This window comes from Lactuca saligna, chromosome 9 (genome assembly GCF_052625555.1).
Source record: "Lactuca saligna cultivar CGN05327 chromosome 9, ASM5262555v1, whole genome shotgun sequence".
Taxonomy (NCBI): domain Eukaryota; kingdom Viridiplantae; phylum Streptophyta; class Magnoliopsida; order Asterales; family Asteraceae; genus Lactuca; species Lactuca saligna.
In genome coordinates, this window is record NC_136425.1 from 161,554,633 (window position 1) to 161,568,883 (window position 14,251).

The following is a 14,251-nucleotide window of genomic DNA, read 5'->3' on the forward strand; positions in this document are numbered from 1 at the left end:
GTGTGTGTGTGTGTGTGTGTGGCATAACGTTATATTGTATCTATTATTGAACTCACTAAGTGTCACCGCTTACCCCTCTCAATGTTTAACATTTGCAGGAGATAAATAAGCAGTATGGTAGTATACTGTTGGAAGATTTAGAATAGTTTGTAATAGTACTTTTGTACTTAAGTTTTAATATGTTTAAAATTACAATATCCTGGGTAGGTTTGTAATAAATTAAACTTAGTCGGTTTGTATCCAGTCTTTGTAATAAGATCATAAATGTATAATATAATATGTTTGTGAATATGCATGTAGCATGTTTTGGAGTAACAACAATTTTAAATATGAAAGTTAGGGTCTTTCATTCTGCCTCCATCTTTTGTTGGTGGTCCACGGTATATGTACAGTCACTATCAGGATGCCCTTTATATTTGTAGAGAATATGGGAATCCACAATATTTTATAACCTTCACATGTAATGTTGGCTGGCCAGAAATTACATGTTACATGAATTCACATCACCAATCAGATTTTAGTAGCAGGGCTGACATAATTTCACGCGTTTTCGATATGAAAGTTGTTGCATTTATTATGTACCTGAAATTTGATAAAACCTTTGGACCTATTTCAGCATGTAAGTATAAATAAACAATATTTATTCATACTTTTATATTTGTATTATTATAATTTCCATGTTTTTAATATAATTTTCTATGCAGATTTATATACGATTGAATTTCAAAAAAAGGGTTTACCTCATTGTCATGTGTTGATATGGGTGGAAGACTCTCATAAGATAAAGGAGCCTTCAACAATTGACAACTATATTACTGCTGAATTACCAAATCCAGTTTTTGAGACAATCTTATATGGTATTATTTCAAGATATCTACTACATGGCCCATGTGGTTTTCTAAATAGCAAGGCACCTTGTATGAGGGACGGTAAGTGTAAGAAGAAATTTCCAAAGGCATTTCTTTCTGCTACAGTTTTTGATAAGGATGATTATGCGCACTATAAAAGAATTTCATTCTCAGTTCACACATTACCAAATGGTACTCAGATAGATAACAGGTACATAGTGCCATACAACAAAAAGTTGTGTTTGTCATTTCAATGCACATATAAATGTTGAGTATTGCGGTTGGAATATGATGATCAAGTATTTATTCAAGTATGTGTCAAAGGGAATGGAATGTGTTAGATTTGTCATTAATAAGGATGTTCAGTCTTGCGAGCCTTCTACTTCTGCACAAGGTATGGTTATCGATGAGATAAAATATTACATTGATGGCCGGTTTCTATGTCCTCATAAGGTTGCGTGGTGTATACTTGATTATCCTATTCACGAACGCGATCCTCCTGTTGTGATCTTACATGTGCATTTGCCAAATATGCAGTCTGTTTTCTTTAAAGAGAATACCTGTCTTAAACAGGTTGTAGAAGTTCCTAGCTTTGGTAGTAGTTTGCTTTTGGGTTGGTTTGAAAAAAATAGGTGGGATGCATCTGGTCATAATCTTACATATGGCTCCTATCCTACTAAATATTGGTGCGACAAAGATTCGAAAATTTGGAGAAGAAGAAAACGTTCAAACTCTCATGCACTAGACAGACTTATATTTGTTCATCCAACTGCTGGAGAATTATTTTTCCTAAGGATGTTACTTTGCCATCAAAAAAGATGCAAATCTTATGAGGATTTGCATACTGTTTCACATACAATATATTATGATTTCCGTGGTGCATGTGATTCCTTAGGTCTAATAGGAGATGATAAAGAATGGATGGATGCTTTTATCCAAGCTTCTAAATGGGCAACTTCATCTCAGCTACGTTCTCTGTTATGTTATCTTTTGCTTCTCTGTGATGTTAATGATCCGATGTCTTTGTGGTGCGTTGGGTGGATGAAAATGAGAGATGATTTCGTGTATAGTATTAAACACTCCAATCCCAGTGTTGAGGTAAATATAGATGATTTTGGTGTACAACAATTGGTTTTATTTGAGATTGATCGCCTGCTTAGGTCATCAACACCTTCAAAGTCTGTTGTTGATTTTCACTTGCCCAGGCTAACTGAAGATACTGTAGGTATGTTACAAAATCGTCTTTACCTAGAATAAACGATGTATGATAAAGTTATCCTTACTTTAAATCATCAACAAATGTTACTGTCTCTAAATGAGGAACGACTTCAGATTTACAACAAAGTTACATATGCCAAAGAAAAACTGGAAAACGTTCTTATATTTGTTTATGGCCATGGAGGAACTGGTAAAACTTTATTGTGGAATACTTTACTTGCTTAATTCTGTTCGAGAGGAAAGATTGCACTTGCTGTTGCTGCTTCAAGAATAGCTTCTCTACTCCTCCCATCAGGAAGAACTTCTGATTCTAGATTCAATATTCCAATTGACTTTTTGAATTCATATGCATGCAATATTAGAAAGCGTACAATGCTTACTGAGCTACTAAAACAAACTTCTATTGTTATATGGGATGAGGTACCGATGAGTGACAAACATTGTTTTGAATGTTTGGATCGGTCCTTAAGAGATATCCTTGAATGCAATACGAAACCTTTTGGTGGTATGTCAATGTTATTAGGTAGGGATTTCCGGCAAACCTTACCTGTCTCTCCAAAGAGTACACCATCTGAAATTATTTCACTGACCTTACCAAACTCAACCTTATGGCCATATTTTACATTACATAAATTGAATGATAATATGAGGCTTAAAGGATATTCCCATTCATCAGAAGCAGATTTAAGTGTCAGTCAGTTTGCATCTTGGTTACTAAAGGTTGGAGATGGAATGATTGGTGAAATTGATACAGTTGATAAGAAAAATAGTAAATGGATTGAAATTCCTGATTCGTTTCTTATACCTGCATCAGAAAACGCCTTACATGCTCTTATAGATTTTGTTTATGGGGATGTTCTTCCGTTTAAAGTTTTGCCATATGTCTTATCTGGTAGAGCAATTGTCTATCCCAAAAATGACACGATCCAAAAAATAAATGACATGGTTTTGCTAAAAAGTCGTGGTTCTTCAAAAATATATGAAAGTGCTGATAGTAATGATTATAATGGCAAGCAAAGTATAGAATTTAACAATTTCTATCCATTGGAGTATTTGAATTCATTGACTTTTTCTTCCATTCCTGCACACTCACTGTCATTAAAAATTGACACACCAATCATGCTAATCCGCAATATAAACCAAAAAGAAGGTTTATGCAATGGAACAAGATTAACGGTTTCACAGTTATTAAACACGCACATACCATCAATATATATATATATATATATATATATATATATATATATATATATATATATATATATATATATCCATCGCTAACAACGCACCACTCTCGGCCACCCCCCTATGGTGGCGTGAGGCAGTCGAACGGAAAAGCGGCTGAGACTCACAAAGGCGGTAGTAGCGATATTAGCGTCCATAACGGCGGCGCCAATGACCGAGAAAGAGCGCCAACCGTAACACAATAACGTCCGGAGACGGGATGGTCTTCAATGAGAACGGCAGCGACGCGACGTCGAAAAGTAGAACAACATCGCAGCAAGGCTACGGTGGTCGGAGAAGCATCGATGATCGTTGTGAGCCGTTTGTGGATTACTATAGAAGAAGAAGAAGAAGAAGAAGAAGAAAGGTGGAGTGGGGATTGCGTTGATGACTGAGAATGGTGCAACAACTCGACCGGTCAAAGGGAGTGGCGGCGTTCATCGATTCCGGCAAGGCTAGGAGGTGGCGGCTGAAGACTGGAGGGTGTAAGTGACATTTGCAGCTCCACATTAGGGTTAGGATTTGTGACATTGTGAAGGCTATATACACAGTTATAAACAATTTTTGCATATTTACATTACCATCCCCTCCAACCTAATTCCTTTCAAATAAAGCCCATAATTTACCATTCAAACCCTACCTCCTAAAACCCTTTCCAACCTAAGTCCAAATTTTACAAAACAACCCCTCCCTCTACAAATCCTTTCCAAATTAGGTCGAAAATTTACTCTTTATTCCTCAACATTCTAAATTCTTTTCAATTTAAGTCCAATAATCAAAATTTAGCCATGTCAACACATTTAGTCCCTCTTCCTCTCATTCTTTTCAACTTAAGTTCCAATAATTACCACGGAGCCCCTGCCATCATAAAAATTTACAAACTGAACCCGAATTTTACACTTTTAACCCCCGATCTTTAAAATTATGACAATTATCTCCTCGAGACCAACACCTTGCTATCTAATTATTAATTTTAGGGCTATGATTCATTCCTCAATTTGTTTATTTATTTATTAAATAAACAGGGTGTTACAACTCTCCTCCACTTACATTAGATTTCGTCCTGGAAATCATTCCTTACAATTCCTTACACGCCCGACAACTTAGGACATGGTCATAATCCTAGGCACACCCTAGCCTTCCCTGCAGGGTAACTGTGACTAGTCTTCGCAAGGTTTTAGAGCCCGAAGATGAACGAATTTCCTGCAATAATATCACATCTACTCCGTCTGACTTATGAAGTCTTGAGAGGGTATGTCTCCCTGACAGACCGCCCACACTGAATCATTTTCGAATTCATTACACTTATCTCCAAATTTTGATAACCTGAGGTTCCCACTAGAAAATAGGGTCACAGACCAAATTTCCCTGCAACACACTTATATCTAACCAGTTGCTGAGCCAAAACACACTCAACAGTCCCATGCAGCCTCTAAAGGATACCTCGCCCGTCAATAATTGCCCTAACTATAGCACCACTCAGGGCTCATCTAATCCTTTTGATCCATCTAGTCATGATACGTTGACAATTTGTCGTCGCTAAATCCGACTCAAAAAGGTGAATGCTAGCAGAATAACTGTAGACTTAAGTCATACCCGATCTCCTTTAACCTACCGTTTCCTGATTCAATTATGTTGTGACCTGATCACAACCTTGCAAATTGGCCCACCCTGGCCTAAATCGTTTATACGAATCCGTGAATGTCATGGCTACCCTTTAGTCTTTCTACACTTTCCACAATATCTGACTATAGGTGAATGCTACAGCTCCCCCGTAGTCTTACAACACTCTCACCCCACTGACCATGAGTGAATGCTACGACTGCCCCGTAGTCTTACAACACTTTCATCCTGACTAACCATTAGTGAATGTTACGGATCCCTCATAGTCTTACAACACTTTCATACCAGCTGAGCATTAGTGAATGCTACGGCTCCCCCGTAGTCTTACAACACCCTCATCCAAACACAACCGTAGCCCAATACCTTACCCCTAATCTATTGATTCAAAACACATACAGAGTCAAGCATGCACTCGACCGAACACCCGAACTGAACTCAATCCATGATTGGAGCCCCGACCTACCTTCCTAAATTCTATTATCAGGCCCCCAATAAGTTGCGATTCACATGACGGGGAGCTTTACCGAACTCCAACTCGCACAACCCTCAAACCAAATAGCCACTTGGGTCGCCATTTTCCTTGATGAGGTTGAGAAACCCATCCTGATCTCACACTTGTCCCTGTCCTGAATACCTACGTGATTCTCCCCCACTTAGATTCGACTAAGTCTTCGCAATACATGAGGTTTGAAGGATTCCCGATCCTTCTTACTCTTTAATAACCAACTGTTGACAACCTGTATCTTACCCGTGCGAGTGCTATATTGCTGGTCCAAACCCAAAAGACCACACAACCCCAAAAAAATCAAACGAAGACTTCTTGGATCCTAGTGAAACTAGTAATCTCATACGCCTTGAGATGATGTCACACTTATATCTTGAATTCCAACTAACCAACGTCCAGACCAAAGTCTCAACAGTGGACCACTTCCCCTGGCGCTTCCAAAAGCCAACCCAAGCATAATGGTTGAGTCACCAATCATGACCGTAGACCTTCCGCATCATGTCTCTGAATCGATGCCGACCATAGACCCAAATAACATTAAACGCTCCCAACCAGCAAAGAAGGGAAACGACCTTCACTAACCACCCCGTAACTCATGGTATGCAATGACATAAGACAATGTTTGAAGGTATAACCCAAAATACAACCAAGGAAACAAACCCAGAGATACACTTACTGAAACTCTTGAAACGAAAAACTCCCTTGCATAGTTTCCCGCAAGTACTGCACTGAATCCGACCCTGCCGGCCTCTCAAAAGCTGACTTGAACTCTTTAGTCTCTTTCTGGGACCCTCCAACATACGCACCCGATCTGTTCCCCTATTCCCAATGCGCTCCAAATCAACCCTTGCTCTCGAGCTCTAGAATCATATCATTCAGGGTCTTACACCTTGGCACACTCACCAGCTCAATCGTCCACAACCGAACTGCAGTAGTTGAAGCAATCTCTGCCCTAAACGGGGCACAAACTACCCCCAATACATAGTCACTAATTCCGAAAGCGCAATAGACCACACAATTAATCCTTGCCGCATGATATAAGAGATCTAAGGCGAACTCCATGTCCTGGTAGTCCTTCCGCTAACTGGCTCTCCACCGGAGTCGGGACCAAACCCTGGTCCTTCCCCTTGCGTGCTCATCCGTATTCTGCACAACATCTATCCTCACGGCCCAATCATAACAAATAATTCTCCTTCCCAGGCTTCTTAGATTCTCCAAGACATTCCTTGATTCGAGTTTGGATCCTGTGCTTTCAGTAGTACGGGCCCAGTACTACCTTCCACACCTATCCATACTTTCCTCTAGAATTATCTCGAATCCCCTAAGTCACCTACTCCAATGATGTACTAAATGTATGCTAAACATCAACAAAGAACTACGTCGCGGGAATGCTACGGTGATCGGAGAAGCATCGACGACAGTCGTAAGGAGTTTGTGGATGGCGGCAGAAGGAAGAAGAAGAGGAAGAAGAAAGGGGAGAGGGGATTGCGTTGATGATGGAGAAGGGTGCAACAACTCGACCGGTCAAAGGGAGTGGCGACATTCATCGATTCCGGCAAGGCTAGGAGGTGGCGACTGAAGGGTGGAGGGTGTAAGTGACATTTGCAGCTCCACATTAGAGTTAGGATTTGTGACATGGTGAAGGCTATATACCCAGTTATAAACAATTTTCGCATATTTACATTATCATCCCCTCCAACCTAATTCCTTTCAAATAAAGCCCATAATTTACCATTTAAACCCTGCCTCCTAAAACCCTTAAAATCTATGTCCGAATTTTACAAAACAGTCCCTCCCTCTACAAATCCTTTCCAAATTAGGTATGAAATTTACTATTTATTCCTCAACATTCTAAATTATTTTCAATTTAAGTCCAATGATCAAAATTTAGCCATGTCAACACATTTAGTCCCTCATCCTCTCATTCTTTTCAACTTAAGTTCCAATAATTACCACGGAGCCCCCGCTTTCATAGATATTTACAACCTGAACCTGGATTAGACACTTTTAACCCCCGATCTCTAAAATTGTGGCAATTAGCTCCTCGAGACCAACACGTTGCTATCTAATTATTAATTTTAGGGCTACGATTCATTCATTAATTTTTTATTTATTTATTAAATAAACAGGGAAGGACCAATATCCTGTCTTTTCTTGACCAGAACTAACTATGTTGCATGGGGGGTTGAGATGAATGTGTTCATGCAAGCATAGGAGTTTTGGGATGCTATTGAACCTAAGAATCCCCAGAACATGGTTGGTGTCAAGAAAGATAAGATGGCTATAGCAGCGATTTACTAAGCCATCCCGGTAGAAATCCTCTTTTCGATAGAGGAGAAGCAAACAGAAAAGAGGCGTAGGAAACACTCAAGATTATGTATGGCTTCTTTTACATGAGTTAATAATTGAAAAAAAATTGTTGTGAAAATTGGGACGTTACCCAAGCTCTTATGTTTGGCATAATTGTACGGATTTATCTTTTTACGTATTTTTGGTTCATTAAAGTCGGTGGTTTGCAACTTTTTTTTACTTTTAACTTTACCCTTTTAGCATATTTATGGTTCATTATAGTCCTTGTGTTTAGCAGAAATGGATGTGAGTGAACTAAATAACTAATCGAATTTAATAGAACTTCACTTATGACGATTAATTAGTCAAACCAGAATAGGTACACACAAAGTCACTAAAGCATCAAAGTTTCTTTACCTTTTTAGGGTTATTTTCGTTATATATAAAAATCTAGAGTTGCATGATATTTCCATATTGACTATGATGCCATTTCCATGTTGACTATGACGTGGTACTATGGTGTGCAATAAACACTGCACCATCCTTTTTGTTCCATTGTGGTAAGCTTGTTGCATGTTATGGTTTCACCGTACGGTATAACCCTCAAAGGTGGTATTTGTGCATAAAAATGTGTGTTGTGGTGGGTGGGACAATGTATGATATAACACCCATCGGTTTTGCAAGATGAGAGAAAAAATGAAGTGGCAATGCAAAAATGCGGTATGTATGATATGATATCTACCAGTTTAAGAAACATTAATTATAAGAAACATTATTATAATTATATATAGTGAAGGAACTACCAAGAGTTAAAGTAATTGGATCATAAAGTCGGTTGAGAATGATCCTTCATTCTCAACCTTTTTTGTTTCTCAATTGAATCCTCCCATATATATATATATATATATATATATATATATATATATATATATATATATATATATATATATATATATATATATATATAGGGAAGAGTTATATAAGGAATAGTTTTATGAAAAATGAATGATTAGGGTAACACATATTTGAACCAATGAAAACATGACAACACATCACTTCCACAATAACTTCTACAATACATTACTTATGAAGAAAGAAATAGACACGTATTATTTGATTATTGATTCTGGTAGATGTTGTCATAATTATTTGTTTTCCATAGAACTCATTCCTATATATATATATATATATATATATATATATATATATATATATATATATATATATATATATATATATATATATATATATATATATATATATATATATATATATGGAAGAGTTATATAAGGAATAGTTATATGAAAAATGAATGATTAGGGCAACACATATTTGAACCAATGAAAACATGACAACACATCACTTCCACAATAACTTCTACAATACATTACTTATGAAGAAAGAAATAGACACGTGTTATTTGATTATTGATTCTGGTAGATGTTGTCATAATTATTTGTTTTCCATAGAACTCATTCCTATATATATATATATATATATATATATATATATATATATATATATATATATATATATATATATATATATATATATATATATATATATATATATATATATATATATATATATAAGAATTGTTACAAATAAAGCCGAAGATTTTGTTCTTGCAAATTGTTACGAAAGAAAACACGTAAACCAAGTGAAATTAAACATGATTATAGTTACTAGGTTGCTAGTTTATGTCACCATTTGAAGTAACTATTATTTACCCCTAAAAATATAAAGTGAAGACTATATTACAATCTAATTTCAATAAAATATACAAGAAAAATAAATAAATAAATAAATTAAATTAAATTAAAAAAAAAGAAAAAAGAAAGAGATGTATCCCTATAGAGAAATGGTTAAAATGGTTTTTTTACTATCTCAATATCGAAAAGAAAGAAATTCACCACTAAATTTTCAAACACATTGATAAAAAAAAAACATCGTTGATTTAAGTTAAAACAAATCGATGGGAAAGATAGAAAGCCATCTATGTGATCAAAAAAGAGCAAGAGATGGATTTAAAATTGCATTTGTATGTAAAGAGGGAAGCATACTCTTACTACTCTTTCACCAACTTCAACAGATCAGTGTCGATCCTAAAAAATGAAATATTTTTAAAGGTTCAGGACGAACAAAAAAAACCCTTATCTTTATTATAATTTGTATTTTTAAATAAAAATATATAATTAAAAAAATTTGGTCATATGCAGCTGCCCACTTTACCCTCCTCTAAGCCTCCATGCAACAAATGATTTAGAGTAGCAACATGAGTCTTCCATAACTCTATTGTTGTAGAGCATATGGCTGAAGCTATTCAGGACTTACCTGACATGGATGACCTCATCTTGGATGCTTGTAATTTTCTAGAAGATGATAAATGTATTTAAGTATTTTGTTGTGAAATCAAGAAAAAAGATGACACAACCTTTTCCTTAAACGGTCTTAAAATAGATTTGCAAATCATTTGATAGGAAGAGCAATCAATGTGTAGCCACTGTGGTACTTTGAGAAATGAGAAATATTAGCATCTTTCTATCGATCAATGAGAACATTCGTGTATACATCTTGATTGCCATTATTAGAGATAAAGAAATCTTTGTTTTTAGCATTGCCTGCACTTTCCTATATTATTGTTTGTATCTCCTGAGCTTTTTTTTAACTCTAAGTGGATTATTGAATAGTCTTTTATCATACCACACAAAAACTCGATTCAATTTAGAATAATACTATAAATGTATGTGTCTAACTACGGTACTCTACTCTTCTTAATGACACCATCTAATAGATTAATAAAGTGTAAAATTTGTTCGTTTTTGTATATACCAAAATGATCATATATATGAAACTAGAAGCTCAATATACCAAGATCATATTTCAACTACTTTCTTAAACGGCAACTTTTACGAAACTAACAAGATGTTAGAGACATAAAAACATAAACAGATTCAAATGAAAATGTCTCTTCGGCAAATAAGGTGTAGTCTAAGCAACCAAAGTATTTAAATTATTCAATTAAAATAGCTCTATGGTCACTCTCGGATCCATATCAAACTGAGTATATCGGTTTCCCAGTTTAACATTTGAAATCTGCAACCATATCTTGCTCTTGTACAAGACACCTTAATTGTCTTATCTACAATCAACCATGGATTACCCATACTACCCTACTCTCATGGCCCTATTATTATCATATGGGACGTCACTTAGGTTAGGGTCACCACTCACTACCATACTTGAATGATTGACATCTAGAATTGGCAATGTAAATGGCATCTCTATATTTGAGTTTACCTTACTGAAATGATCCCATGGGTTCGCTTCTGCATCTCCATCTCCTATAAATGCTCAAATGGTAAAACTAGAAAAAAAATAAGCTTTCTATGACAAAAGTGGTAGATAAGGTACCTGCTTCCTTTGTAATAGAGTATAAAATGCTTCTTGTATGAATTATTTAATTTTGTAGCAGCAACGCCCATGTAGTACATAGGAGCCAAACTATGATACCATTCTTGACCCACAGTATCCAAACTATGATACCATTCTTGACCCACAGTATCTCAGATCGTGAATTTTACTGTTGCGTCATTCACTGCTATGATTTGCAAAAAAAAATGTCACTTCGATTATCAGTTCCTACCACCACAAAAACCAAACAAATGAAATCAACAAGTGAAACCACCACCAAATTCAAACCTTAGAAAGTTAACAAAAACAAAGGAGAAATTCAGATAATCAAAATTCAAACTTGGAATTCTAGAAATTGGCCTTTGAAAAATCATAACACGAGATTTGATTTACCAGCTCCCATGTTCCTACGAAAAACCTACAAATGATCGTGCAACTTGAAGCTTTAAAAAAAAGATAAAAACAATATAACAAATCAGGAATAGAACGAGTGATGATGATGGATTTGAATTACCACATTTTTGTTGAAATTATTGTGTCCTATCATTGCCATATTGATATAATCGAGGGATAATGATATTTCAGTTCAGCAAGGAAGCAAAGGGGGTCACAGAGAGAAGGGATGAAGAGAATAAAAGTCTGATGGGTGAATATCTAGAGGAGAAAATGCAGAGATAGAGCAGAGCACTTCAGAATTATAGGGTATTAAAGAGGTTGGATGAGCAGTCTTAAAAAATGTTATAAAGCAACGTCAATTTTAGGACATTTAATATCTGACATTGTTTTTAAGACACACAGTAAGGGTGTGTCATAGTTTGTGTGTCATTAAAAGCCTATACTATAGTAGTGGTGGACTATTACTTGTATAAAAATATATGGTCGTGGACTAAAATAATGGACTGGAGATGGGTAGAATTGTGTGGTCAAGTTGCTAAGCCATGCAGACAAAGAAAAGTTAAAGAATATCCGTAAGATAGTGACACATTGATGATTCTCAAGGCTTGATAGAGACATGCCTCACCTTTCATGCGGTTCACGTAAGTCGTTAGTGCAATTTAATCTATTCACTTTAAGAGTTGCAATATGGGGTATGGTTAATTTCATTTTTGAAAGGGATCTCGTATGGATTTGGAAGGAGGCTTGAAAAACACTTTTGAAGACATTTTTAGGGTTTTTGAACATATCTTTCTTTACATATTGCATTGGAATGTTCGGTAGAATTAATCTCGTATTTTCTTTCTTAGTCACACTTGGATAAGTTCTTATCTAGTTGATATTGGAAGTAATATATGGATGATAAGTTTGTTTTGAAGATTTCATGAACTTGTGGTGATTTTATATGAATACAAATCCTCCTTGAACTTCTATGTCATCCACACGTTTTTCGTCATGAGTTTAAATGTTTGGATGCTAACTTGTTGTTTCATATTATTGATTAAGTAATGGATCATAAAATTAACTAACAACAAATGATCTTATGTATGTTTACATCTCATTTCATACCATGTAATTGCTTTTTCTAAAATCATAGTGAAATCTTTAGACTCCTTTTTGATTTAGTGATTCTTAAATCTTAACGTTGATCAATTTTCATGAATTATAAGCTGATTTGGTTCATGACATTGATTAAGAAGGTATGTTAAGAGCTTCTTTAAACATTATATCAATTATAATAATATAAAATTCTTAAGAACTTAAGTAGCTTTAACTAAATTGGATTAATTCACAAGTATTGCACTATGACTCCTAATGACAAACTAGCTAAATGTCCATACGTTAAAATTCCAATATCACCTATCCCATCTTATTTGATTTAAGAAAGCTCAATTTTACTCAATTGCACAATTTAAAAGTTTTTGTCAAATCTAGTTTACAAACAACAACCAAAATCACTAGTACAAAACGGGCTTCCATCACATGACAAATGAGTGACTGAATGCATATAGCCACACATTCGTCTTCACTACATGTGTGACCAAAGGTCAACTGACATAAAGTACATACGCTCACATTAGCGAGTTAGTGACCGTATCCATTTAAAAAGAGTGGTGAAAGGAATAAAATGAGAGACCAAATGGTTTCAAAAGTCAAGAAAAAGTGTATTTTGAGTGGCGTTAGTTCATCTAATTGTCACATGAATATGATGTTTGTGTAGCCTTACGTATATTTAATGACACAATCGTTGTTTTTTTTGGGAGATTTTGTCGCTTAAAATTAAGCAATGAGTGGCCTCAGGTGTTAAAAAGAGTTGCCAAATTATGAATAATCTTGAAAAAGTGTATTTTGAGTGACGTTAGTGAAACGATCCAAAATTTTTACAAATAAAATTTTCATTTTTAAATAGTCAACCATATTCCAAAAAACATGAAGACTTCAATAGTTATTGTCAAAACACCAACATTACAATATTTATGTTTTCAAAACATTAGAGTGTCCCCAAAACATATCGGAAAAGAGGGATAGAGTGCACGTTGCATCATCACGCCTTGCCTTTGCCCTTGGGCTCCGATGTACCTTAAACAAATCCACAAACGGTAAGCTGAAAGCTTAGTGAGTTCCCAAGAGCATACCCCACACAAACCACATATCACATTAGTTATAAAGCTATCTCTACTACATATCACATGTCAATTTAGCTATAAAAGCTATCTCTACCATTGGTATATATCAATTAGCTATACAAGCTATCTCTACCGTTAGCCACAAAGGCTATCTCTACCATTAGCCATAAGGCTATCTCTACCATCAGCCATAAAGGTTATCTCTACTGTTAGCCATAAAGGCTATATGTACTGCATATCACGCATACATACATACCACACACCTCTATGTGTGTGTGTGTGTTTATGTGTGTATATACACACACACACACATATATATATATATATATATATATATATATATATATATATATATATATATATATATATATATAAGTTCAAATAAATACAGTAAATAATGTGAGACCGTAAAAACACTATATTTATGTTATTATTCTATAATAAATGTTATATAAATGTATTGTTGAAGTAATTCTAATATAAATATTAACGTTTGATTATTCATATATTCATTAGAATGTTATTATTATATTATAAATTTATGTATGTGCATTTTTGTAGTAAATTCT

General features: G+C 35.1%; 1 protein-coding gene across 1 annotated transcript; it reads left to right on the plus strand.

The window, feature by feature from the left end:
• The first annotated feature begins 492 nt into the window (after positions 1 to 492).
• Positions 493 to 3,749, plus strand: LOC145016885 (uncharacterized). Its single transcript, XM_078975053.1, has 7 exons — positions 493 to 619; positions 705 to 857; positions 975 to 1,059; positions 1,190 to 2,069; positions 2,181 to 2,256; positions 2,305 to 3,242; positions 3,630 to 3,749. Exons 1-7 carry the CDS (start codon positions 493 to 495, stop codon positions 3,747 to 3,749), a joined length of 2,379 nt encoding a protein of 792 aa, XP_078831179.1.
• The last annotated feature ends 10,502 nt before the right edge of the window (positions 3,750 to 14,251 follow it).

Coding starts and splice junctions, on each gene's coding strand:
- LOC145016885 (XM_078975053.1), top strand. CDS start 493: ATGAATTCACATCACCAATCAGATTTTAGTAGCAGGGCTGACATAATT. Junction 620..704: donor CTTTGGACCTATTTCAGCAT/GTAAGTATAAAT, acceptor TTTTCTATGCAG/ATTTATATACGATTGAATTT. Junction 858..974: donor TTTTGAGACAATCTTATATG/GTATTATTTCAA, acceptor TTTCTGCTACAG/TTTTTGATAAGGATGATTAT.